The sequence below is a fragment of the Netta rufina genome (genome assembly GCF_964035555.1).
Source record: "Netta rufina genome assembly, chromosome: 6".
Lineage (NCBI taxonomy): Eukaryota > Metazoa > Chordata > Aves > Anseriformes > Anatidae > Netta > Netta rufina.
Genome location: NC_140129.1, coordinates 23,197,177 through 23,225,047, shown reverse-complemented (window position 1 = coordinate 23,225,047; position 27,871 = coordinate 23,197,177). Strand labels below are relative to the sequence as shown.

Genomic DNA, 27,871 nt, shown 5'->3' with positions numbered 1-27,871 from the left:
TGCGATTTACAAACACCGCACCCATTCACAGCAAGGGACTCCAGGAGCCCTGCACCGCAGCAGCACGGCCCCTGCTCGGGACGGGAGGGCAGCAGCCATGAGGAAGAGGCACCGCAAGCCCGGGGGGGAGCCGAAAGCCGCCGGTCGCCGCGCCCAGGCCCGGCGCTGCCCCCGCCTGGCCGCGACGCCGAGCGCCTGCTGCGGCCGCAAGCCCGGCCCGGCCCGGCCCGAGCCGCCCGGGGAGCGCGACGGCGGCGCCCGTCACATGGCGGGCGGGCGGGCGGGCGGGGAGAGGCCCGGCAGGAAGTGAGTTCTGGTTCCTGGGTTAAGGTGCTCGCAGGAGCGAGCGCCCTGTGCCAGGAGCGGCCGCGGGCTCCGTGAGGCGCTCGTAAGTCTGAGTCGCTGCTAACGCCGCTCCGCTGCCTCCCGCGGGGAGCGCCGGGCGCTCGGCCTCGGGGCTGCCGGGCGGGCTGCGGTGCCGGCCTGCCCCGGCCGCCCTGCTCTGCTCTCTGCACTGCCCTGCCCTGCCCTGCCCTGCCGTGCCTTCGCCCCTCCGCGCTTCCGCCGGCCGCTCCGGGGCAGCCGCTTCCCCCGCGGGGCTCCGGGCAGCGCCCGGGGCTCTGGGTGCCGCGGAAGGGGCCGGGGCTGCGGGAGCGAGGGCAGCGGGGGGCAGCTCCGGCGAGCGGGGGCGCAGAAAGCGGCGCGCTGGCAGCGCCGGCCGGGGTGGGTGTGCCGCCCCAGCGCCCGGGAAGCCGCAGCCTTGCCCTGAGCTCGGAGGGCTGGGGCGCTACCGGGGCCGCCGGGGCTCTTCCCGGGCTGCCGGCGCGGTGCACCCGTGCGAGGCAGGGCTTCTGTCCCCCAGAGCCGGCTCCCCACTGCAAGTGCAGGGAACGCTCGGTCTCCCTCTCACAAGTGATTGCCTCAACAGGTTTCCAGTCCCCATGATGATGGCAGTGTAACTTACAAAGTATTTCCATTGGAGAAACTGTTTTGAAAGCAGAAATATGTAGAGGAGTGCTTGCTGCTGGATGGCATCTATGTGCTCGTATGAATCTATGAGAGGTAGGCACGTGTATTATGAATGGGTGTTTGTATACACATGATTAGCTAAAGCCTTACTTCTTTGGTATTAAAGGCGTTTCTGAGGCACTATGAAAACTCCGACTGTGACTCTGTGGTGATCCATGGTGCTGGGACTTCATGATGTGTGCAGCAGAAGGTTGCTGATTTTTCTATCGGGGCTTTTTTGGCATTTGACTCGCAGAAAATTCATATTACTGCTGCTGTTTTTTTTTCCCACCTGTGCCAGTGAAATGTTTTCCACTTGAAGCAAATATTTTAAGAGCATCTGCAGGTTTCCTTGAGTTAGTTTACTTTAAGGTTTGTCTTACAGTATTGGCTGTATCCAGTTGTTTTCCAGTGTTCAAGTCAGTACTCAAAGATGAAATTCAAGGTCCCACTGCCGCTGGTCAGGCAGCACAACACTCAAAGCTACTCACATCTACAGGACTCCCTTATCAGGCAAACTCCGGAGTTAATCTCTGTCTAATTCTGTCCTTGTTAGACTGAATATAGCATTTTGTATTGCTGCATCTGTTCTGACTCCATATTGCTGTTAATAGTTGTGAAAGAGTCTTTAGGATCTAATGAACATCTAGCATGTCAGTTGCTAAAGATCAGGGTTGTCAGCTTTGGGCTGAATACGTTCCAGTAGCTATATTGATGCAGCAAGGCTTGGTTAAAATAGTGGGGGTATTTGTTTTTTTTCCTCCTAACTGGATGAAGGGAGCAGAGAAAATGACAAGGAACAGTTGGCAATTTCCCTGTTAAATATTGATGCCTATGGAGGAGAAGCAGGAAAAGGAGCCAGTTTTTTCTAATTGCAAGGAGTTCTGGATATGAGATAACTGCTTCTTATATTATCTATTTATTCCAGCAACAGGCAACTCAGGGTGTGACTACAGAGCAGTTTAATCCAATCTAAATCTAGACTGCTGCAGTCCTGCCCACGGCTAGTCTCATGTTCCCACTGCCTCCCTGTGTTGGTAGTAGTGCTCCAGCAGCCTTGCACTGAACTAGCTCCTGTTGAATTTTTTTGAGGAAGTAGGCAGCTATTTCTCTGGCACAACTCAACTGTGTAACATAAAAACACTGACATTGGTACAAATAGGTGGCAAAAATACATGGCCTGAGATTGGGGAAGGCAGGAATATCTTATCCTGTGGCAGTGTAGACTTCTATCACCATTACGTAACCAAGACGTCACACGACAATTTTGAAGTTCGCAGTCTGAATCAATCAGTCAGTAGAGGACTTGAAGTCAGGCATAAATTTAGAGTGCTGTTTTTATCAAACTGAGATTGAATTTGCACACCTTCATTTTCTACAAACAGTGAGCTGTCCAGAGCTGAACCCCATTCCTTCTATTGGAAGCTGAACTTAGTCTTTTAAATCTGCTGCAGTCTATTTTTGAAGTTACATTTTATAGGTACAGGACACTACAGTTGATTAAGTAAACTGTAACAAGCTAAGTGTCTTCTGGAGAATGTCAGAGAAGAACAAAATCAACACCAGTGCAAACTCTGCAAGTTTTTAAGGAATGTGAGAGCACATTTTCAATCACTTTCAGCTATAACAACACCCTTCCTCAGTTTAGTACCTGCCCCTGCAGACAAATGTAGTATCTGATTTTATTCGTTGAATTACATAAAACGGTCCTTCATTTGAAGCTGAAAGAAAGTCTATTTATCTGTTTCAAGATGTGTCCCAGGTATTACAGGGAATGTTCCAGTTAGTGGAGGGTTACTCTTTGAGGGATGGGGAGGGTGGATGAAGTAGTTTGTGTTACTGTTTTTTGAGACAGTAAACATGTAACTGAGATTATAATCTAAGGAACTGGTGTTTAGAAAACAAAAACGTTTTACATGAAACAGTGTAGATGTTACACAAAACTTTGTGAATTTCAATAATACTTGTTGTATCAAAGGGTCCCTAAATGTTTCCAATCTGTCAAAGAATTTACTTTAAAGTAAAAAATTAAAGTAGTAAATGTTACTAATAAAGTACTGTCATGCTGGAGTTGAGACAATTGAAACAGGACAAAAAAATGCAACATCCATACAGTACTACATTGCACTTTCTAGGAAAGTCAAACCACTTTTTTGAATTAAGCATCAGTGATGTAGAAGATATTCAAGAGCAAGAAAAAAATAACAAAAGCTTCAAGCTGCAGTCGTTAGGATTTTTGCCAGGGTCCAGGACAGGTTATCCTCATCCCCATCTTTCTGTGGCTTATCCTCTCTTGACTGCATGTTTCCTTAGTAGTGTCTGTGGTTTATGCACGATCCCAGAAGACAGTGATAGGTGACAGTGGCTGTTCACACTTTGTACTGTGAGGTGACCATGCTAATATTGAATTAGGAGAGGAGATATGAATTACTGCTGTTTTTTTGTTGTTGTTTTGTTTTCTTTTGTTTTTCCATAGTGCTGGCCCATTTTTGCTGTTTTTGAGAATTCGCTACCTGTCCCCTATTACATTACAATAAATTTTAATTCTATATTTTTTGTCATCTATTGTTATAGAAGTAAAGCGACTGTGTCTTCAAAGTTCAATCTCTCTTGAAATTGAAGTTTGTAACCAGTTAATATTGTAGTCTTATGCCTCATGATTCACGAGCTTTATTTTCAGGAGCTGATACTGAAATTGATCACAAAGAGTAAAAAGTTGATTGTAATGTGTGAAAAGGTCTGAGTCTTACTGGTTGATATTACTAATTTTTTAGATAAAAGATGTTTTAATTCATCTTTTGGTGCTGCATGTGTTTTTGTTTTCAAATATGGCATAGAATAGGTTGTGATGTGACCTAATGTTATTAGCTTTTTCCCTTTGTATTGTTTAATGCCAAAAGCTAGGTTTTGCTTTGTTTTAATAATGTCTGTTACTTCATAATTGTATAAACATTAAACTGTTGGAAATATCATAAATTTAGGTAATTGCTTGAATCTGATAATAATACAAGTGATATTATATTTATTTTTAGTTATACACTTCTTTTTCTTAGCTTTCTTTTTCCTTCTGATTACTTCTCAGGTCTTTTAACTTGATCATCCTTTCAGTGATGAAACAACACTGGGAATTATGGACAAGAACATCGGAGAGCAGCTTAATAAAGCTTATGAAGCCTATCGGCAAGCATGCATGGATAGGGACCATGCTGTGAAAGAGCTACAGCAAAAAGTATGTGTTGGGTTCTGCACTGTATTTGTAAAGCCACCCCTTCTGTGAAGGATTGTGGTACATGTAGATTTCGGTTTCACTTTGGCTAGGCACACTTGAGTACATCTGTTAAAGTTGAAAATTACAGTTATATGACCAGGCCAGTAAACTGCAGAGTAATTCATTAAGGTGTGAATGTAGTAGGTGGCTTTCTGGTTTTCAACCTTTAATTTATTATTACTTTTCTTATTTTAAACATAAGAAAAGTGTTTTCTGTTTTGAAGGATTAATCAAGTCTTTTAATGTAAGCAGTAAAGATGTATATGCAAGTTACCCAGCTTTATGAAGGACATCTTGAAATTTAATTTGGTTTATTCAGAAGTGACCAAATTTTAAGTTATTACTGTAAATAGAGTAATCAAATTAAGTTATTAAATAGCTTAAATTAAATAATTTTGTGTTAATGGGAGAATATGCCACATAAATTATTAACTTACACAATGTAAAAGCCAAAGGCCTTAGTGTGTTAAGCACTGTGCAAGCTCTTAGGACAATATTGCTTGAAACAGTTACAGCAAACGTATCTTAAAATGATTAGAATATTTATTGATTTTTAAAAAATAATAATAAATCTATACAATTTTTCTTTAATTATGAAGCAACAGAAACAGATTTTCGAGGCATCCTGACCAGTAAGGAGCACCTTTGAATTCTTATCTAGTTTGCTGTTGTAAAAAACATTGCTTAAGCCAAAATTCTTCTAGGACTTATCATATGTGCCAGCATATTGCAAAGCTATCAGTTTGGGAGTTTGTGATACAAATTTTATTGTGCATATACTTCACAGCAAGGAAAACTCTGTTAGCTAACTGCAAGGCTTGAGTGTTTTAGACAGGACTTTTACTTCAGTAGAACGGGTAGGTTGGGGCTTTATTTGGGGGCAGGTGAACCATATTCAATGTCAAGTTATATAAGCAGTAGTGCCATTGGGAGTAAGGAAATGCCTACTAGAGAGCATTCTGATAGCTGGGTACGATCTTACCATCCATGCTCATGTCAAAATAAACTAGCCAAGGCCCTACAGAACAAGTATCAAGTCATTCATCCACTGTTCAGCCTAACTACCTGCCTAGTCTGTTGCAGCAGTGCCGATGCAAATCTGTAGAGTTTTCTGCACTTAACAAGCAGAGGAAGCAAGTCAGATATATTTTGTGCTGAAATTGCAACTAACTTAACAAAAGGCAACATACTTCAGAATGTTTGAGAATCTTTTGAATTCCCTCTCTTGTGATGAAAAATTATTTGAAGGAAAAACAGTCAAGTTAATACTTCTGGGGCATCTAACTACCTGAAAGAAATTTCTGCCATAGAAAGAAGACATCAAATACAAGGTCAGGAGATAGCTCTCTTCAAGTCCATGGAAGAAAATCAGAAAAGTGTGAGATCATTAATGTTAAGTGAACTAAATGCTTGCAGTATTTCCCTCTGCATTTTCTCAGGTACAGAAATCAAAGGCAAAAACCTTTCATAAAGGATTGCCATTTGTTCAAATTGTTGCCCTAATCAAACTTTCAGTAGTTGATTCCATGGCTTCAGAAGAGAATGGAAGTATTTTTTTAGGAAGAGTTGATACTATAACTAGTTGGGGTATTTTTGTTTGTGTTTTATTTCAGTCTTTTTATTCAAAAAACACGAGTTTGGTTTGACCTTTGTATGGTGCCTTGCTATAGTAAATTCCTCTGTTCATTGTGTGGATTTGTTGGATTGTCCACCATTCTGTTGTTAACAGTTTACTACTTAAGTTACCGATAGGCCACTTGTTTTGCCAGTCTCTAGAGCTGGGAGCCATGTCAAGCACACAGAAGCCAGAGTCATCTCGGCCAGATGGTGTTTGATACAGATGGATGGTTGGTTGTCATGCAGATCTTCTAGTTGGTAACTTGTTGCTGCCATCTGACTCAAGGAATAATTTGTGCACACTGGCTGTCAAAAGCATCTTCTCTTCTGTCTGTTTTAGCTGTCATGTCTGTGCTCTGTACAGAAGTGTTGACAAGACATTGCTGTTGTACATTTTCAATTTGGTTCTCAGTGATTTTTCTGCTTCATGAGGTCTCTTGGTAGCTGCTGGAGTGTACTGCTCTTTGATCACTTTTTTTTTTTAAACTCTCATAGTACAACTACTACCTGGCCTTTTAAAATAAATTTTGTTTCTAGGTTTATTCCTGCCTACTTCACAGACAAGCATATTGGGCAGTAGGGGTGTGTGGAATTTAAACATGACTGAGATCAGGGAATTAGAAAGCAGTATGGATAAATTATAAATAGAAAAGAAGACATACCTGTCTTGTCCCAGGTATTGACCTGTTCAATAATAGGCATATTCTTAATTCCAGACAAATTCAGTGCATTTCTGTAAGTTTCCTTGCTGGGATTTCACAAGTTTTCTTGCTTGTTTTTAGTGCTACTGTAACTGCAACATTAGGGATGTGCTAATGAAATAATAGTTCTTGAATATTAGCATCTTCCTGCCACCTGACCATGTGTTCAATTAACTGACTGTCTAATAACATTTATACTCTTTGGTGAAATGTGAGCAGCCTTATTAGGGTCTGTATGGCCTGGTTATAGCACAAAATAGAGCGTAACTAGATGAAAAATGGGGCTGATTGGCTACTCTTACTTTCTGCTTGTTTGCTTCTCCTCCCCCCCCCCCCAGTTTTCTAGGTTAGAATACCAAGTCTACTGCACTCAAAGAAACAGGCAAAATCTCTGTACGTAGACAACTAGTTACTTACAAGGTTGTAGGGAATAAGCAATGTTGATTTAGTTTAAAAACCTATCTTTCTGAAAGCCAATTTCTATATAATTTATTTGTTAGAAAATACAGGGGAATAAAGTTATATCTTTCTATGGATAAACTAACTGACCAGCATTCTGAAGAAGTAAATGCTGTAGTTCTCATTTTAAACCCTATGTGTTCTATGGCTATGTAAGAAGATTCCTATACTTAATTTATCCTATCCTTTATAACTGCTACAGTTGAAACAGTTACTTAAAATCAGAATTTATTTATTATACCTTTTCTAATCAGTGCAGTCTCAAAATTACAGACTTGCCAAAGATGACTGTAGTTGGGTTTTCATGCAGAGGTCCACAACTACAGTCATCTTTAAAAATCAGAGATGTTTTTTATATGCTGAATAGGAGACCCCTAGTCAAAACAAAATAAGACTAATGCTAATTAAATTATATTTGCAGACAGAGAACTACATGCAGCAAATACGTGAACAGCAGGAACAGATAGAGCTTCAAAACAGCATTATTGCAAAACTGAATTCACAGTTAGCTGCTCTGAATGCTAATAGAGGTATGTACTCCAGTCTGCGCATTATTTCTTTTTATGCTGTGTTGCATTGATGAATAGTTTTGACTTTGTTGCTTCAGCTTTTACAATATACATCTCTCAGAGCACTATCATACTTTTCTGCGAACGTGAGAGTTAACACAAATGTGCTGTTTCAAAATCTATTTATAAAATGCAACACTTCTGAGGTCTCTCTGTATCCTCTTCAAGAAATTGTGAGATTTTCTTTAAATGTAGAACCTGCTCACACTGAAGTCAATAAAAGTTATGAAAATATGGATTCAAATCAATCACTACATTAAGCACGTCACGTAATTACTTTTACAATTATCTGTTAATAAGTTTAACTCATAGGTTGCTCTAGATGTGAATGCTATGGTTATGTCTTTTACATTAGACAAGTCTTGTGATGCTGATCTAGTGGATAACTGAAACTTTATAGCAGGTAATTCTTTCAAATCAAATAGTCATTGACGGATAATTTTCTACTATTTGACTGTAGTACACAAATAAGAGAAGAGTCAGATTAACACATGGTTACTCTGCCATGCTCATTAAATATTTATTCACACTAGCCTAACACTCCTGATTTTCATAAATAATAGCAAAGTAGTTGGCTTTTACTTTTAAGAATACATGTACATTCATTATTGCTAGATGAGTCTTGCATTGTCTCTAAGCGCAGAATTTGGTTTCTCCTGCTTGTTTAGTGTGAGGGCTTGCTCAAGGAAAATAGAGAATTTAATGTCAGCCTAGCATATTTTGATTTTGCTTGTACTTAGAAGCTAGATGGGGAAAGATACAGTGACAATCTTTTTATTTTAAGGTAATGTGCATCCCTACATTCTGATGCATGAAGACATTGAAACCTCCAACTTATCATGTAGCCAGCTCTCTGAAAAACTGAACATAGCAAAACGAAGAGAGAGACTCTTAAAGGTATGGTCATCTGCAACATGTTCAGCATAAGATCATATTTGTGCTGTGATGATACTATGAGAACCTAAAGAGAGAACTGAGATTTTTTGTGGTTGAACTGTTCTTCTTACAATACGAGATCTTCACCTGAAGTGCACGAGTGTGGTGCCCTGTAGTCTGATTAGTTGAACTAAGCATCTGTCTTTGGTCCTTCTTAGTGCAGTTTTTGTTTGCTCCAGCTCCCTAGAATAATTTTCATCAGAAAATAGGAACTCATTTATTTCTTAACCTGCCAAAAACAGTGGTCAAGAAGGGGTTCCCTCTTTCTTTCACAAGAGCTATTCACATCACAGCCAGCCTGCATATTTTTGCAAGAAGAAATGAAAAATCTGCACTTGAGGAGTGATAAATAAACTATCCATTGCTCTGGAGATGCTGGTGATATGTTTGATTTTTTTTAAATAGCTAATTTTAATACAATTTCTCTTCCCTCTTCACCTATTCACTGAAGTAACACTTAAATTTTCACTACAGCCTGTTGAGAGCAACAGGAATAAGAATGAAATGGTAGTGTAGAATAGACAGGAAATACCGTGAATGGATTTCACATGTTGAGCAAAGATGCACAAAGTTGCATTGTTCTTATCCTAAATCATCTTATTCTGTTTTGGGGAGATGTCATGTAATGCAGGCATCTCTTATTTTTGAATATGAGTCTCCATAACAGGGACTTTGTAAGTCAATGTTAAAAAGATGTATATGAAATCAGACGTGATTTAAAAATAGTTAGCTTCAGAATTTGTTTCCTAAGCCTGAGCTATGAACAAACGAGTTATACTAAATTCATGGAAATGCAGTTTTTAAACAGAAATGTTAATTTTAAAATAACCATATTGGATTACTGATGCTTATTTAATTATCTTGAAGAAATCTTACTTAACACTAAGCCTTTCCAAACATTTTAAACGTACTGTTCTCAAAGATTTATATACACTCGTTTTTTATTTAAAAAGTAGTCTTTACATAATTTTTCTACACTAAAATCTGTAATCACTAAATGTTATTTTTTTCCTGACCTTCGCATTTTATTTGCAGTACAACACAGGGTTCACTCTGTGATGGAACATCTTTGTGTATTTTTGCACTTCTCTATCTTGAATTGGATAATAATCATATCTTACAGTTGCATGTGGAGATGTGACCAAGCCTAATATTCCATATTCTTGTTTCAGATTGTTTGAGGACAATAGTTTTACGTAACTTAGTCATATAATGGAAAAGGGAACTGTGTTATCTGCTCTTCTCACATGAAACACTGAGAAATTATGTGGTCTATAACTGTATAGACCACATTACAGGCAATGCATGAGAGGCAGGAATCATTATTTTAGAGGCAATTTTCTTAATGGAATATGTTATTTGTCTTTATGTGCATTTCGATTTAGTCAGTTATTACAGCTGCCTCTCAGCAAATTCATCTGGATTTTGTTTCATCTGTGCTGTAAATGGGAAGATTTTTGATAATAACTCCATGCAGAATCAACTATATAGAATATGTGCACTTAAGCCCAGGCACAGTCCCTGTCTTCCTGAATAAATGAAGTCAGGGTAAAAGTAAAAATAATAGCAATAATGGAGCTGATTCTTCACATGACAGGTAGTCAACTAGTAGAGCTTCCTAATCCAGGAGTAAATTGGACAACTTCATGGAAGATAAATATATTGAGTTAATAGAAATGCAGAAGCTATGGCTAAGAAGGTCTGGCAATTTATTGAAGTTTGTATCACAAATACCTCCTTTTTTCTTGAGCTCTTCCCTAGACATCATCTTTTAACTTCTTTTAGACCAAAAAGTCATCAACCTGCCACTGATCCAGTGTATCTAATTCAATAAAGTGTTGGCTTTTTTGGCTGTTCAAATTTGAAAGCTCACGTATTTTATTTGAAAGCATATATTTTTCTAACCACATTCTATCCACATTCTGCATTAAACAAAATGAAAGTTAGACAACTTTCTGTAGCCGCTGTCCTCTATCTCATTAACTCCATTATTCTACTTCTCCAGGAAAAAAAAAATCAGGCTTGCAAAATGTACAATTCTGGATAATAAATAATTAAAGACTAATTGTACAAGTTAAAATGTTGCTGTCTGTCCTTCCTTGAAACTCAGAGTTTCTCCCATGTCTGGCATTGTGTAGGTTTACCGATACCTATTGAAACTGTCTTTTGCTAAGTCAAATAGCATTTCTTTGGAAGACTGGAGAACTATATTCTGTTCTCCAGTAAAGTTAATAGAAATGCTGGATTGCTTGTAATAGGTGCATGGTTAGACCTTAAATTTCAGAGGTTTAAAATGAGGTAGGGATTAGCTTTCCTGTTTCCCAACCTCAAAAACTTGGCCATACTTGTTTATTTTGTCTGCTGTTGCCTATTTTCGTTGCCAGCGTGCCATAAAGTGTTTATCAGGCAGTGGCCTGGTCAGTACCAAACCATATACAAAATTACTGGATATTTTCAGTCCTCTATTTGAGGAGACCAAAGAGACCTAAATTGCTGCCTTTTCAGGTGCTGTTTTTCAGAACTGCCTGGCTTAACTTTATTAACTAGGAAGAATGTGGATCCTGTAACTGTTTCATAGCCAAAGCTGTCCAGCAAACAATGTCCCACAAAGCTTCTTCTGTGTTATTTCTAGTACAGAGTTATATATCGGAATTGTTGCAGTGTCCATAAAACAGGAAGCTAAGTCAATACCTGTGAAGAAAATAAGATCATGTTCATATTTTCCTTGGTCAGGAACCTCAGTATAAAACACTGTGTGGAGTTTGTCAATCAGAATTTCTTGTACCACAAAAAAGGTGAAGAAACTGTGTGTCAGGAATGAATAATGCATATGGCATACAAAATTGTTCATTCTACAATAAATGTTTAGGTTTTCCTCATGCAGACTGTAAGCAAAGGAATGGCAAATACATGTTAGTCATCTTTGTGCTTAAAATGACTTAAGTGACTAAAAGCAGCTACTGCAGCAGTCTCGTACAGTTATATTGCAGTCAATATCAACTTCACTGGTGTTAGCTTTTCTGTTTTTGACACAAAGCTGTGCTTTATGATTTTATGCTGACAAGTCTATGTATTTAGCTATCCTTTGCTACGGATACTATGTATGCACTAGGATTAGTTAGGCCCTGCTACGTGTTCTAGGAAATTTTGGTATTGGTAGCCTTTTCCTTATTGCTTCATCTGTTTAGGCAATCTCTGCCCAAAAATAATAAAAAGTTTTTGCTTAAGCTGTTAAAAGTCATTACAGTTAATATTCCTTGAAACCACTTAGAGTAGTTTGTAAGTTGAATAGTATTTTTCCTTAAAAACCATCTGCAAGTTTATTTATCCTAGGAAGCCACTGAAACAGGCCATTATAGCACACTTCAGGGAAAAAATAAAGGGACCTGCATTTGCAGCAGCACATTCTGGGGACTGACTGGCCGTGCAGCGACTCTGCTGGAAAGGATCTGAGATCTTGATCATGTACCCTATGAGAAGAAGATGAAGAAACTGGACTTGTTCAGCCTGTAGAATAGATGACTTCAGGGGAAACTAATAGCTCTCTAATACGTTCAGGGAAGTTATCAGGCAGGCAGACCCAGGCTCTTCACAGTGGTGCATGGCAAGAAAGTGAGAGACAAACACCAAAGGTCCAGACTGGACATAAGGGAAAACATTTCAATAGGAGGAAAGACAGGCATCGGAAAAGGTTACCGCTGCTTTGATTAGAAGGCTGATCTGAAGAACCTTTGAGGTCCCTTCCAACTTGAGTATCCTATGAAGTTAAGGCCTCTCCAAAAGAAAAGATACTGATCTGTTCATAATACAGATGTAACCTCTCTGTTGGTTGCTAATACCAGCATTCTTAAAAGATCCATTACGTGGCCAAGTCCTTGACTGAGTAGGTATCGCCTGTGTGACATACTTGATTGCATTAAGCTAAAACTTAACGCAATTTACAAATGTTACCACATTGTTTGCAAACACCCAAATTCAGTCAGTATTAGAAACTGTAAGAGGATCAACATGTGAGAGCTTATATTACTGAAAGATCCCCAAAGATGTAATAGTTTTGCAAGTGTTTTTCCTGGTGTGACAGGCTGACAGTGCACAAGACCTGATGACTTACACTAGTATGCATTGATACATCTTCACTGCAACATGTTGAATGGCTCTTCTCACTTGGTTCCCACGTGGGTTTTCTCATTGTTTTCTAAAATCTTGTCCTCGCTTCCCGTTGGAAAAGATAGGAAAAATTGGAGAGAGCTACTGGCTGTTACTGCATTGCTCCCAGTTGTCTGGAAGCTTTTCAAAGTCCTTGTTTTTTGGAGCTGTAGTAGTTCTGAATGGATAAATGGTATGTGCAGATCAATGCTGTATCACAGGCTCACTGAGTTAATTCACTGTACTTAAGTTAAAGTTGTTCTTCAAGGGCAAGTGCTGTGGTTGACATAAGCTTTTTTGTGGGTGTTTGGATTTCCAAGCATCCCATTTTAAAAGGAAAATACAGGAGAAGCTGTGTCTCATTTGCTTTTTAAAAGGGAAATGGAATTTGACCAAGGAGAGTTTGGGAACCCTGTTACCAAATGGCTCTGTTGTGGCTTGGAGCCTGTGAACCCACAGAATGAAATATTACTGATTTCATGTTCCTGGAATGGCAAAATGTAGTTCCCCATATCATAGGTACTGTATTTTTGTGCTTAGATGACTGGAACGCTCCCTGGTAGCTATGTTTGGTTTGCTCTGCGTGACCCAGGTGGAGAAGTAACAGCTTAGCACTTTTCATATTTAACTGTGGCTTGATGTATGAACTAAACTGGTCATGAGCCATGTTGCTGTATGCTTTCCATGTTGTACACAAAACAATACTGAAGCCTTCTTCATAGATACTATGAATTTGTTATTATTCTTATGCTGCATCACGTTTTTCAGACCTTTGTAGTGTTAGAGTTACGTGGAAAAGGTATACAGTTTAAAAACTACGTCCAGCTTCAGCCTGGCTATAACATTCTTCCAAGTATTCTCAGATCTGTTAAAAATACTTTTATGCATGCCTCCATCTCCTCTTAACATAGTTGTGTTTTTTTGCACATTGCTCTGTATGATTCTTTTCTCAATCATCAGATATTTCCTGAAGTTGCTCTAAACTTTCTGTGCCTCATAGTGCTTTAGTGTTCTTGTTGTGCCTTTTGAGAAAATCCAACCTAGTTGCTGTAGCATGTTAATGAAGTTGATGGTCTTCAGGGTTCTTTGGCCTAAAATCTTCGAATGTTTTGCTTTTTCCAGAACTGCATCTGAAAACCTTTCTTCTTTTTTTCCTATGTTGCTGTTGTCTTTTTTTTTTCATACGCTTCCCTAGATTCTTATCTACTATGATGCAGTGTACAGATTCCACGCTAGAAGACTATAGAAATGGTTTCATGATCTGTCCTATGAGTTCTATATGCTTCCCACAATACCTGTCAGCCCAAGAGTCCTCCAGCCATAGGAATTAAGAAGTTTGCAATACCTAAAGCAGAAATGCCTTGCCAGTTCAAAGGTGTTTGAATGACTGGGTATGTAAGATCTGCACATTGTGCTGAGAGGGGAGTTTTGCATTTTTAGACAGTGTTTTGAACCTAGCAAGCAGCTGATGTTTAATCTGGATCCCTGGGATCCCACCCAAGTCCAGAGCGGCACTGAAGCTCTGAGCTTAGGTTTACTTTATAAAGTCACAATTGATGCTGGGGAAAAAACAATGCCTTCAAGGCCCTTTTTCTGAGTTTGTTTATCCAGATAGGATAACTTCTTGGCACTAAAATGTTGTGTTAGCTGCACATGCACACATCCATGCTTAACCACCTGGTGTCTCTGTAGACCAGCTCTAAATCTATCCCCGTATGACTGTCATTGTCTAGTTTGGGTTATCTCACTGATAATAGCTTCGTATCTTATAATTTACATTAGCATTTCCCTACCTAATCTCCAAACACACAACCTCAATCTATTTAGGTCACATTTGTAAATAAAACAAATATTCTTCTCAGAAAAGCGTTTATTTGCTGTTTTCCTCTTTACCTTGCTCTACCTGCCTACAGACTATCATACTGCATTCCACTTACATTCCATCTTGCAGAGTAAACCCCTTTGGGCTCTTGCAGAAACAGACGGGCTTCAGGGAACGCTATGCAACACTTGATGCAGTTCAATATCAGTGTTTCTAGATATTTCATAAATTGACAACTATAAGGTTTTCATAGCCATGTTGTTTTTTTTTATTTATTTCCATTGATTTTTTTTTCTTGAAAATTATTCAAGGACTACTTCTGTGTATATAAAATAATAATCATTCCTTATAGAATTCTTCATTCCACCAAAAAGCTCGCTTACATAAAAATTCCCCAAATTACCAGATCTGTAGTTAAAGTGGGACCAGCCACTGCTTTTTATTTTGTAAATCTTGCTAGCATTGCAGTATTCGTGGGCTTGTTCAAAAAACAAGGTAGCTGCAGAATATCACCTTTAATTTCAATCCATCTTAAACAATGTTAATTAATTATTATTTTATATATTAAACATACACTATGTTGTAAATAAGATGCTAATGTGTATGGCACAGTAAGTGAATCAAGATGGTATTTTTTCTATATTCACCAATATGACTCAAATTCAGAACATACAGTTGTTTTGAGTAATCATCTATGATCAGATACATCTATGTGTAGCAGTAAAAGGTCTTTACCATCAATTCAAAATTAATATTTTAGCTAATAATAATGGCTTTTATTTATGTTGCAGAATCTTTATTTAGCTCTTTCTGGACTGCTGAATAATGATATTCCACAAAGCTCAGTTCTATTAATTGTACTGGCATTTCTAAAATTGTTTTTTAGGAACAGTTAGAAAATGAGAGCATGAAGTTGAAGCAACTTGAGGACAAAAGCAGTCAAAAGGAAAGAAAGCTTATTTCTATTATTTCCAACCAAGAAGATAAAATACGATCTCTGAAAATTAAATTGAAAGAATTAAATGAAGCACAAAAGAGTATGCAGATGCCAATATACAAAATGGAGGTAAGATAAGATTAAAACAAGTGGAGATAAAATGAGAAACCAAACTTTTGAAAATTATTAGTTTTTTCAAACGTGTTTATACTAATTGTTCTAAGAAAATTATTTTAAATGTCAACATTAAATAGTTACTAGGAAATTACTAATTTATATAAAGAACATAGGTAACCGAACTATTTAATTCATTGATTGGTTTGTGTGTTATTTTTACGTTGTCATTATAGTACTATATTTGTGAAAACCCGAGATCAGCGTTTCAGTTTTATAATTTTCAGTTGGGATTTTTCACCATAATTGAGTTGATTTTTTTTCTCTTTAACCCCACCCTATTTTTGTGATAAAATAGCATCCGGTGTGAAATATAGCTGTGGGATAGCTGTACTGCAGGCTGAACACAATCTTATAAATGTATTTTAGCTAGCTAATTCAAAGTGACTGTAACTAAAAGGACAAAGCAACACAATTCGTTGCCCTCAGACTTACCAAGCAAGCATTTGCTTGACTTTTTACAGCAGCTATTTGTAACCAATGTAGGGACATTTAAAGCAACTCAAATGTGCCAACGGGAGCTGCAGTTGCACTCTATTACCAGGTAGGCTATGGGTCAGTGGTTATAAGCAATATATTGAAACCAGATAATTTGGCAGACATATGATCAAGTTCTGAGTCTGATGTGGAGCTCATATGAACATAACCGGACCATTTGGTAATGTAGATCTAGGGGAACTGCAGCTTAATGACTGATTATCGTAAAAACTTTTAATACCTGGCACTGCCTTAAAACTATGTAATACTAGAGTGAACCACAAGGTGGTAGTCAAAGTTAATAACATCCAAAAACCTGAGCGGACTCTTGACACATTAGCTTTTGATGTGTTCATTGAAAATTTTTGTGAATATATTGATTTTTTTAAGAGCTGAAATTGCTGGATACCTCAGTAACAAGCTTATATGCAATATATAACATTAACTTGTACATGTTTAAAACAGACTTGCAGTGAAGCAATATTCTTAGAATGAGTTTTCTTTCAAGAAAGTATGAGCAGAGGAATGCCACACTGAGTTGTTAAAAGCTAAACTAAAAATAAGACTTCACACACGAGGTAAAATAAATAAATAAAGGGTTTTGTCATTTTGTGAATGTTTTGAGAGCTTACAGAACGACTAGCTGAAGGATACTGTGCCATTTTTATTCATATCAGGGTGAAGAGCAAAATGAATATGCTAACCTGTGATTCATACTTTTAATTTTTTACTTCAAGGTGAAAAGTAAGAAAGTTGTTCCAGATAAGCCTGAATTATCTCTAGGATTCTCTCCTATTTCACCAGGGCATGCAAGGTAAATACTTTAGCAACATTTTGTCAATTCACTTTTAGTTGTCTTTTCTGATACTAAGACCTGCTATCTCCATCATTTCCACATAGTATCTTAAAAATTGGGCAGCAGCAGGGTGGGAGAGCAGCAGAGATCAAAGAGTTAGCGTGGGAAGGAAATAAAGCCAGTGACCATGTGGAATCATAACAGGGCTTTGCACGTATATAGAGTTAAGTTGGAAGGAAGAAAAATAGCCACTTGGTTCAGCAGGAGGTTAAACTCTGTGGGAAATAACTGCAGATATTAATGCTGGGTTTTGGATAAGTATTAATTCCCTTGCATTAAATCCATTCAGAGCAGGAATGTACTACCATAATGGATTAACTGATGGCAGCACAGCAGAGGAGCCTGCTGCGCTGCCAGGAGGAGGTCTGATAGTCAGCATGAAGAAATAATTCTTGGCCTGATCCATCCTAAATGAGAGTTTGAAACCAGGTTTATCTGTAAACTGAGGCCAGCCAGCCCTGGCAACAACCAAGGAACCAAAAGCAGTGTATTTCCCAAGCAAGCGTTCCCCCTTCTGCCAGTGTTTTGGGAAAAATATTGACCAAACTTAGGTTTGCATTTTTCACAGGATAGGCAATAATACTACTTAACAACCTTTGCTGGGGTCAAATAGAAGGTTCTTAAAGGTGGGACTTAGGAGAGTATTAGGGAAAAGTATTGTGAATTCTTCCTGTCTTCTTACATTCTTGCCAAGGCAACTGGTTTTGGCCACTCTCTCACATAGACTAGGTAAACAGTGTGAATCTTTAGTCTGGATCATTACTGCTATAGGATAAGAAAGGGGGGAAATAAGACTCTGATAAAGACTCTTTTTTTTGTCTTTACTGATGTATATCTAAATGGTTATGATATATCTACTTTTGTTATGGTATCACAAATGCCTAGCAAATGAATAATGCATTATCTAATCATATGTATATTTTAAACCTCCAATTAAAGATTTGAGTTAAGTCTTTTCTCACTTCTTATTTATTGAAATACCTGAACTTTAACTCCTTCTGTAGATGTTTCTTTCTTGAAGTAAGATCCAGAAAGACATTTGTTTTCAAAAAAAGAAGTGCAACAGAAGTAGGAGTATAGCTCATGATACTCCTGATTTCTGGACAAATAAGCAGTAAAAAGGAAAACCATTCATCAGATTAAAGAAAAACCCCTTTTGACCTCTTTTGATGCCAAGATGCAAAAGAGAACACAAGTCCAGTTTGTTGCAAACTTAATTTTTTCATCTTTATAGTTCATTTTATAAAATCCATTATGTGCTTAGACATATAAACTGCTCAGCAGGTTTATCTAAATTTCATGAGGGAATTTTATTGATGCATCAATAACTGAACAACGTGATGCGTGGTGCCTTTGGGCAAATAAAATTCAAACCAGCACGGAGAACTATGTCTACTAGTTTTAATGCAGATAACTAAGTATCAGATGGCCATATGATATTCTAGAGATGATATACTGAAAAGACCCCTCAGAATAAAAGGAGAAGTCATATGATGTTGTATAAAAGAGAGGAATGAGTTTACTGATGCCTCTCAAAAATATCAGGTAGATAAAGAAGGAAGGAATAATAACAAATGCTTGTGTGTTCCTTCTCCTGCAAAGTCTGAAGTCCACAGGAAACAGCAGAAAACAGTTAATGCCCACAACAGTGGGATCCTATTTTGCCTAGAATGGGATGCAAACAGTATCTTTCACACTTGTGGAGTAAAAGCTTTTCCACTGATACCTGAGAGAATTGAAGGAAAAAAAAATAAAGGATTTTTCTTTGGGTCCTTGCAGAGTCAGGCCCTAAGCTTGAATGTTTGTGTGTATGATATGACTAAATAGGTATTTGACTACATTTTTTTTCTATTTTCTGCTTGCTTTTACAGAGGAGAACAAAAATGTATATACATATGTTGAGGAACAAGCTCTCCAAGAAAAGTAGCTTACACTATTGTTTTTCTCTGGTTTGTGAGTGTGACTAGATTAAAGGTCATAATGAGCTGAAGTGGCTGATGCTTTAATTTGTAATTTGATCTTCTAGGGAGAATCTGGAGACTATTTTCCAGGAGATGAAAGAAGAGTGTCATCGAATATGTATGCTAGCCAGAGAACAAACAGACCAACTGAGTAAATTTAAGATAAAGCCAGAACCTGAAACTGGTAATATCATACTTAAGCTCTTATTGTGATTCAACTGTTTGAAAGCTTTGCTTTATATTTGAAAATACTGTAAATTACACATACATAGAAGTACTTCCACTGTTTACCATCTGCCTTTTTCAAGTCTGTTCACATGGTGCTCAGTATTTCACCAAGAAAACGCACCGCCAGTTTTGGCATTCCATGACGAATGCTCCAAATCACATGCTATAAAAGACAGTCGTCACATCAATGGCTCTCATAATTGTTTTGTCCCTTGGAGTGAGAGGCAGGCATTTACTACATGTGAGATCCTATCATACTGTGTGAATGACAGCGCTTGCTTGCTTTTAATTTAGCTGTCAGTTCAAAAGATGTCTGTTATGAATGTCTCTAGCCCCATATCTGTTAGAGGAAAACTGCTGGACTGAGGAGAGTCAGAGGACTGATTGCCTAGACTTCCTTGTGCAGACTTTTAAATACCGTTTTTGTTATACGGAACAAGAGCTTAACCCAATATTTCCTAAAAACAAAAGGCAGACTTGATTTTTGTGGCCACTGGAAGAGGTCTTGAATGTCCAGTTCTGCTAATGCTTGTATTAAAATATAATTGAAGCTATTAAGGTTATTCCTACCAGCTTTGCTTGATAGTAGGGTCAAATTATTTAAAAACAAAACAACAACAAAAAATTATTTCAAAAAATACTTGCCAAATTTACACTGATACCAACACTTGTTTCTAATTAAAGTTTCGCCTTTGCCCAAGTTTTGTAGATGTGCTAATGTGTAACTCGTGGCTTCAAAAGGCTACATCCGAACTGTAATGTTGTATTCTAGTGTACACTACTAAACTTCATTGTCTGGGATATGGGTGCTTCACAATTTATTCCAGAATTAATTATTTTTCTTTAAATATGTTCCTAACTTAACTAACTATGTGAAAAGCTGTACATCATATGGATCTGTTGAATTTTTATTAATTCTGTGGCCCACATTGTAACAATATCTGAGTGATATCAGAAGACCTTGGCATAGTAAATGTACAGAGCCCCCAGAATAAATGGGGAGTACTCAAAACACAGGGGAAATATGGTCCATCTTCTGAATAATTGTTCAGTTTAAATATTTACCGGATTTGAAAGTTGATGGGAGTTTGGTACCTGAATACCTTCTCAAATCTTGTTCATGGTGCCTAGCATGTTCTTGGCACTGCATGTAATAGTTTTGGTTCCAGCTTCTATTTCTGCCAGAACACTTCAGTAAATATATGCAAGTATGTGTTAAGAGTATGGGACAACATAAGTTTCAATAAAATGGAAATGTTTATAGCCATAAATCAAAGAGAAATAGAATTATTAGAACAGAATTGTTTCCTTTTATTTCTCTTCTGATAATTTTTGAGTCAGAGCTAATGCTTGTGGAAAAAAATACATCTTGAACTGATTTCAAAGAGACAAAATTAAGGTTAAGAAGCCAAGAAGGAAAATCAAAACCTTCACAGGAAAAATACCCCAACATCACACCTTGAATAACGATATATTGCTTAATGTTTTCTTTAATCTTTCTTCACAGAAATACAGTTTTCCATGCCAATACAGTGTACTGATAAAACTGATGAACAAGCAGAAGAGCTTTTTAAGCCTCGGGTTATACAGGATATAAATAGAGGTGCATCATGCATCACATCTATCACACCAAGAGGAGTGGGCCAAGATGAGGACAACAACTCTGTAGAATCACTTTCTAAATTTAATGTCAAGTTTCCACCTACAGACAATGACTCTGCTTTCTTGCAGAGCACTCAGGAGAAACCAACGGTTCCTTGTACTGGTATAGCTGAAAACATGCTTCAAGATCATCATTTTAACCTGGAGCACAGAGACCGTGCTGTTAACCTCAGTAAATTGGAACCTAACTCATTTGAAGCTCGTGGAGTTGATCTCATGACCTCAGCTTTACAAAGCTTAACTACTGTTGACAAAACAAACCCCCCAAATCATGCAAACATGCCCGTAGAAAATACCCGTGACAAAACGTGCTTAAAAACAGCAGACACTGGTTTCACGTTTATACCTAAGCACACGAACCAGGGATCACCTGAAGCAATTTTTCCTTTAGAAGCTGCTGGGACAACCGTCAGAGGTCCTCACCAGGTATCTTTCTATAAATACTGTACATTCAAAAAAAAAAAAAAAAAAAAAAAAGGAAGTGATGCAGACAAACGCATTGCTAAGGTCTCTGAGACAGGAATAATATATTCTATGAGGTATCTCACCAGTCTTTTTTTAAGCCAATATATTTTGTCAGTTCTTCTCCCTGATACTGAGGTATGTATACAAGGAACTTTTCCAGGGAAATAGGGCAAGACTTTAAGTAGCTGTAAGCACTGTATATACTTGCACAAATTTCAGTTCATGTAGATGTTAATTGCTTCAATATCTGTTTCAAAGCTGTCATTAATCATAAGTTGCCCCCTAGATTGCTTTCCTTCTACCCTTGATCTCAGATGAATAGGGCACGTAATTGTTTTAATTGTTTTTAATGTACAGCAGAGAATATGACAAATGAACTAATTAAAAAAACTAAACAGATAAATACTTCACTGTGGAAAAAACAATCTACTTTTTATCTGGTATAAACAGCATCTCATTCCTCCCCTCTAAGAAAACTTAAAATATGTTCTTCATAGTTTAAGCAATCATTAGGAGAACATAATTATTTGTTTTTATAAATGAGTGGAAGTACACTAAGATACCTAAATCATGTTTATATAAGTACTTTGAGCTTGAATTTCAGTCGTAGCTACTTGAAGTCCGCGGGCATTCTGAAAGCAAGGCCCAATTGCTGTAGTGCAGGCTAAGGTTTCAGCAGGTTGTATCATCATATCTCTGAATATTTTGCTTCCTTTGTGTGCCATTTTCTTTCAAATGAAATTGCTCAGAATTTATAGACTTTGATTTCTTTTTCCTTTTTTTTTTTTTTCCTACATTTCTGTGGCTTTTCTCACACCTCCTGAAAGGAGAACTTTTTGAGAATATACAAATAGTGATATTTAGAATTCTCTGAAGGTGGATTTGGAATATTTTTCCTATTTACATTTATGTGTTTTTTATGTTCTTTGCTAATGATAACGTACATGGAGATAAAAGAGCTTTACCTCTCGATTTTGTTACTGTATGACATGCAAAACTGGCATTTGGGAAGCATTTGTAGGACATCCTAGCTTTTATGATTTCTTCTACTAGCACCAATTCTAGTTTAATTTTCCACTGCAAACCAGTTTGGGATGAAAAGTTTAAAGCATAGAAAGTTTGCTTTTCTCCATTATTTTTATTTTAAATTATATGCCTGATTTTTCAAAATGTATTTTAAATACCTCTCTGTTATGTAGGAGATCTCAATTCTATATTAATTTACTAATTACAGGTTTTATTGTGCTTTATTTTTCATTGGATCTTCCATTAAAATTGTGACTGAGTTAAACAAATTAAACCACTTATTTTGTCACTGGTAGAATTCCTGTGGAGCTGTGAAGTATTCGCTCCATTGCTTGTTACTCTTCTCTTTTTTTTTTTGTATTTTCTCTCCAGCTTGTTCTTTTACTAGTTAGTCTGTGTATCCGTTTTCAATAGATGGCACCCTGCATTGTATATTACAGCAAGTGAAACAGCTGGTATGTGATTATAAATTGATAGGGGAGTATGCTGCTTAAAAAGTAGACAAGAATTGCAGTTGAATAGCAATAAGCTATTCAGCTTATTGTCAGCTATTGGTTTTATCATTGGTATTTCTGTTTTTTTTAAAAAAAAAAAGGATATTAATTTGGGGGCGTCACTTGAAATGTAAATGATTTACTTTGTGGAGAAAATGTAATAATGCTAACAGCTGGGGAAAAAAGGCAAATACTGTTTCAGTATTTATAAATCGTATCTACATAGTACTGTAGAACATGTAAGACAGCTTAAAATGCATCTTATCCAGAGACTTGTTTGAACCAAACCAATATTACTTTAACATCTATTAGTCTTTCTGTCTCTCTCAACATCCATCACTTTTGTGAAGCTGCCTTCAAAAGCTGTTTTTTGTTTGTTTTTGTTTGTTTCGTTGGTTGCTTTTTTTAGTATTTTTCCTAGTGAATTGGACTCAGCTTTGGAGTTTCTTTCTGACTATTAATTCTGCTGAAGATTTGATTCACAGATAATTATACATGTAGATTAAAATAATATTTTAAAGTGTTACTTGCATACATGCCCTTTTTACTGTATTAACCTTAGCAAAAGCTATTAATAATACTTGTTCTTAGTATTTTTCCACCTTTCTAGGGAGTAGTTATGTTACCATCATCCCTGCCACTGGTGAAGCTCCAGTACAGAGGAATGAGATACCTGATTTTTTTTTTCCCTAGTGTAGATAAAACTTTCAAGTATTTACTACATATGTTAACTTATAAAATGGAAAACCCCATAAATGCAGTAGATTTGGCAACAGTAAGTTCTTGGAACTGCTCTCAGTTGCTGTAATAAATTTAGCTCTTTCCTTCTTTGTGGATACTAAATGTGAAAACTCAGTACTGTTTTCTTAGGATATAACTTTTAAAAAAAAAACATGTGACTGAAAAGAGCAGCAGATTAAAATAAGCATGGATATTAGTGGACCTAGGATTTTACAGACTACTGTTAATTGAGACTTGCATATAGATGCATATGTTTATCAGTATTCACAGTTTGAGGGGGTTGTTTCTACCAAAAACATTTCTAAGAATGTTCACGATTTTAAAAGCAAGTCATTAGTATATTGATCTTAATCTGAATATTGTTTTGAAATGAAACACCCACTTAAATACATCCCTATTCTGAAAAGCATTTTAAACATATTCTTAACACTCAAAGAAAGAAATGGAAGTTAAGTGTTTGCTTCAGTGTGTTGCTAGATGAGTATCTTCCCTTGTCATGCTTCCAAGACTGAAAATCTAACTATGTCTTTAGTGGGATTTTTACAATAATATTTTATCTTTTTTTTTTTTTAATGGTGCTTTACATAATAGGATATTAAAAACAAGTAATTCTAAACACATTTCATTAGGGATATTTAAGTGTGTCAGTGTCTAGATAAATCTAATATGCAATTTACACCATCAACATACAATAAGTAGGCTCTTTTAGCTGAAAAGAAGTGGTGTGATTGCACTTAATTACTAATTAGTCAATTTAATTATATGGATTGCTGACCATAATGAAAGACAGTAAATCTGCTCCCACTATCTGATAAGCTAAACACTGTTTAAATGGGGAATGGACAGGAAATTGTCTCCAAGTTGTAGCTGGTTTAAATACAAGGATTAACCACTATGAAAGCCAGGTTAGTTGTACAGTAAATTATCGTAGCAGGAATAAACATTAGATTCTAACTATTTGGCATGATAAATTTGAAGAAGAGTTGAAAATTAAAACTCTCTGTTAAGTATGAATAGCAAGAAATTTAAAACTTCAAGAGAAACTACTCTCTAAAGTGTTCTTGCTTGCCTTTCCATGTGTGATTGAAGCAATATAGAAGAAAGATGAGCCAAAAAAAAACCAAAAAAAAAACCTGTAGGGCGCTCTCCTTTTCTAGGTTCCAGCCCCACATAAAGCTGATACCAACTCACCGCCATTCTGTCTACTTTGCAGTCACAGCAGTAGTTTGCAATTTACTCAAAACCTTATCATCTTGGCCATGTAACTATGTATTTTATCTTGTGTTTGTTGCTAATACCAAAGTAATAGAACTTAATTTTTAACTACCTGAAAACTAATTGAAGGCTTTCTGAGTCCTAGTTGCCAGCAAGCTATATAGTCTACCCTCTAACTAAGAGCATGTATCGGGCTCAAGTCCCTATTGTCAGGTAAACAGACTTGTTGGCTTTCAACTAGCTAGCTCAGGTACCAAGAGCAGTAACAGCTGCTGAACCAAATGTAGTATAGTTTACAGAATTGCCTGAATGTAGATAGATATTCAGATGGCACTATTGATGCTGTCATGGCAGAAGGAATCCCAAAACTGAGATTATCTTAGACACGTTTACACTAAAAGGCAGTCAGATTAAATAAATAACTTAAGCCATACAACATTGCTCTAGTCATTTTGTAAGTTAACTGAAAATTAGGTGTGTACCAATAAGAATAGAAATCAAATGTTTCATACTAGCTCTGTACAAGAAGTACGTATTTTATCCTGAGGCAAAAATTTGTTATTTCAGTTTAAATTGCTACGATGTCCTGCAGCTTCTACAGTAAAGTATTGAAATACAATGTTAAAAGCCTTAATATTTATCGTACTGATACTACGGAATTCTGTTCTTAGCAGTATTTATCATTAATAGATATCAAGGCGTTTTAAGCATTTGCAAGAATGTTATGTTTATGGAACTCAAAACCAAAACTTTAAAAAATCCTGTCTTTCTTAATTATTTAAAATTAGGTAGTAGTTAATGTCTCTGGCAAGGCATGTGTTAAGTACACCTACTCTAAAGAGGCAGGTATTTTTAACATAAATATAAACCACAGTATCATGGAAATCATATCATAAACCACAGCAATAATCATTTTCTGTTTCTTTTAGCTCATTTGGCAGCCTCAAGACAATGATTTGCTGGCACAAGCATATACAGACTCTGAACTGAATCAGTGTGGAGTATGTGAATTCTGTCGAGAAGTTTTCCCACCATCTATAACATCTAAGGAAGATTTTCTTCGGCATCTGAATTCCCACTTTAAAGTACAGTCTTAATGTATGAGGATTCAATGGATCACTGTTTTTGCATACATTTGATTTTTTTATTCAATAGATATGCTAAGAATTTAAGAATTAAGACTTGTAACAAGAACTCATAACTGAAATTGTCAGATAAGCACATTCTTAATTGTCATTTGACAAGGTAAAATGGAACTGTAAGTCAGTACTGTAATACATTATTGCTTGTTGTGCTTCAATATTACCGTTGGGATTGTTGTTAAATGCCTTTTTTTTCCAATTAATCTTTGTCTGAATAGGCTCAAAGTCATGATTATATTTATGAGTACAGATTTGCAGGACTAATTCCTTAATCTGGGTGGGGAAATTGGTGTAACACTAGCATTTTTTCTCAATATCCAGTTATGATTCTCTTCTCCTTGAAGTAAACAGAAAGGAGAAGTAGGCTCTAATTTTTAATTTCTATTATGAAATTTCCAAATTTGACTTATAGTAGTGAACCTCTTAATTCAGATTCTTGCAAAATCATCAGAGTAACTGATTGCCTAGTGTGCCAAAATTAGGATAGACTCTTTAATATAAATCAATGGTTGACTTTCTTTCTGAATTGTTTTCTAGAGAGATTAATCTAACACAGCACATAAATGACCCTTTTGCTAAAATGGACTGGTAGCAGTTTTCTGTATGTCTGATAAATCTTGTTTAAAAAAAAAAAAAAAACTATTTTGTTAACATACTGTTCTAGCATTAATCATTAGTAAAATACTGCCATGGAAAAGGGTATATTACTATGAAGGATGGAATGAGAAAAGGCTGAACTGTCCCTAAAACTAAGAATACCAAAGATTATTTACCTTTCCTTCTGGTCTGTTATGAAGGATTGTTCAAGTCAGTTATGGCCTAGACGGGTGAGGGGAAAACCTAAAAATGGAAATCTCAGTGACTTCAGTTTTAACGTGAATATGCAAGAGTGGCTTTCTCAATGCAATATGAATTTGTGTTTAGGTGAAACATTGCATTTTGATAAAGTTTGCACATTTTATGGAATTATAGGGTTCAAATTGAAAAACAATGTTTTTTACTAAGCAATTTAAATTAATGATAAAAGGTGACCTGGAGCTTTTTGCATATGAACTGAGTATAGGGTTTTGTCCTGATTTTTGATAATTAGCATTAATATTTTTATAGCAGCAAAGCATACCACTTTTTAAAGATTTGTTCACAGGTGACTTATTTCTGGAAAAAAATACACCTGCATCTTTTTTAGAAATGGATTTTTCTGCAGTTATTTGCTGTATTTTAAACATCTCATGTTTGTGACTGGCTGTCAACAGAGTGTAATAAACAGCAGTGTACAGTGCGTGTCTGCGAAGTGGCCTGGAGAAAGACTCTGTCACTGTCACCAGCTGCAAGCCCCCTGTGGAGCCAAGCGAAAGTCCCTCTGCGGGAGGGTCCCGGGGCAGCAGGACTCCCAGGACTTCCAGGACTGGGAAGAGAGATGAGGATTCGCACCTCTCAAGATAGCCCCAATACGAAACCGCCTTATCCTCTCAGCCGTGAAACTCGAGCTCGGGAGCTCACATTATTAAGAGATGACCAGAGTGCGAATCACCTATCCAGAAAGTAAAATAATGTTTCCCCGTGCCCGGACGCGTTTTCCCCGGGAGCCCCGCGCCGAGCCCCAGTCCCCGGGCGGGGGGCAGGGGGGCACTCGGTGGAGCTGCGGCCCCCTGCAGCCCAGCGTGCGGCTGGGGGGGGGGGGACCTGGCGCTCCCCGGCCTCGGGGAGCCCTAGCGGCTCCCCTGCCGCTAGGAGAGCGCCTACCGAGGGCCCTGGCTCAGCCTGGGTGATGAGGAGTGGTCCTGCCTCAGGGCGTCCGCGGCGGCTCCCGATTAGTCCGCTGCGAGGGGCGGCAGCCTGGGGCTGAAAAGCGACAAAAAAAACTGGCGCTAAGCAGTTGTGAGGGACTTGAGGTGGGAGGTGAGCGCGGTCCCTGAGTGGGCCCCGCTCGTACAGCTTTCCTGGAGGCTGCTGCTGCCAGCAGGGAC

At 37.6% G+C, this 27,871-nt stretch overlaps 1 protein-coding gene across 1 annotated transcript; it reads left to right on the top strand.

Moving 5' to 3' along the window:
- Positions 1 to 311: 311 nt before the first annotated feature.
- TANK (TRAF family member associated NFKB activator) lies at positions 312 to 27,145 on the top strand. Its single transcript, XM_084288635.1, has 10 exons — positions 312 to 388; positions 929 to 1,062; positions 4,091 to 4,237; positions 7,475 to 7,583; positions 8,407 to 8,519; positions 15,413 to 15,592; positions 16,852 to 16,928; positions 18,997 to 19,115; positions 20,667 to 21,247; positions 25,692 to 27,145. The coding sequence occupies exons 3-10, from the start codon at positions 4,139 to 4,141 to the stop codon at positions 25,857 to 25,859; spliced, it is 1,446 nt and encodes a 481-aa protein (XP_084144761.1). The 5' UTR covers positions 312 to 388; positions 929 to 1,062; positions 4,091 to 4,138; the 3' UTR covers positions 25,860 to 27,145.
- The last annotated feature ends 726 nt before the right edge of the window (positions 27,146 to 27,871 follow it).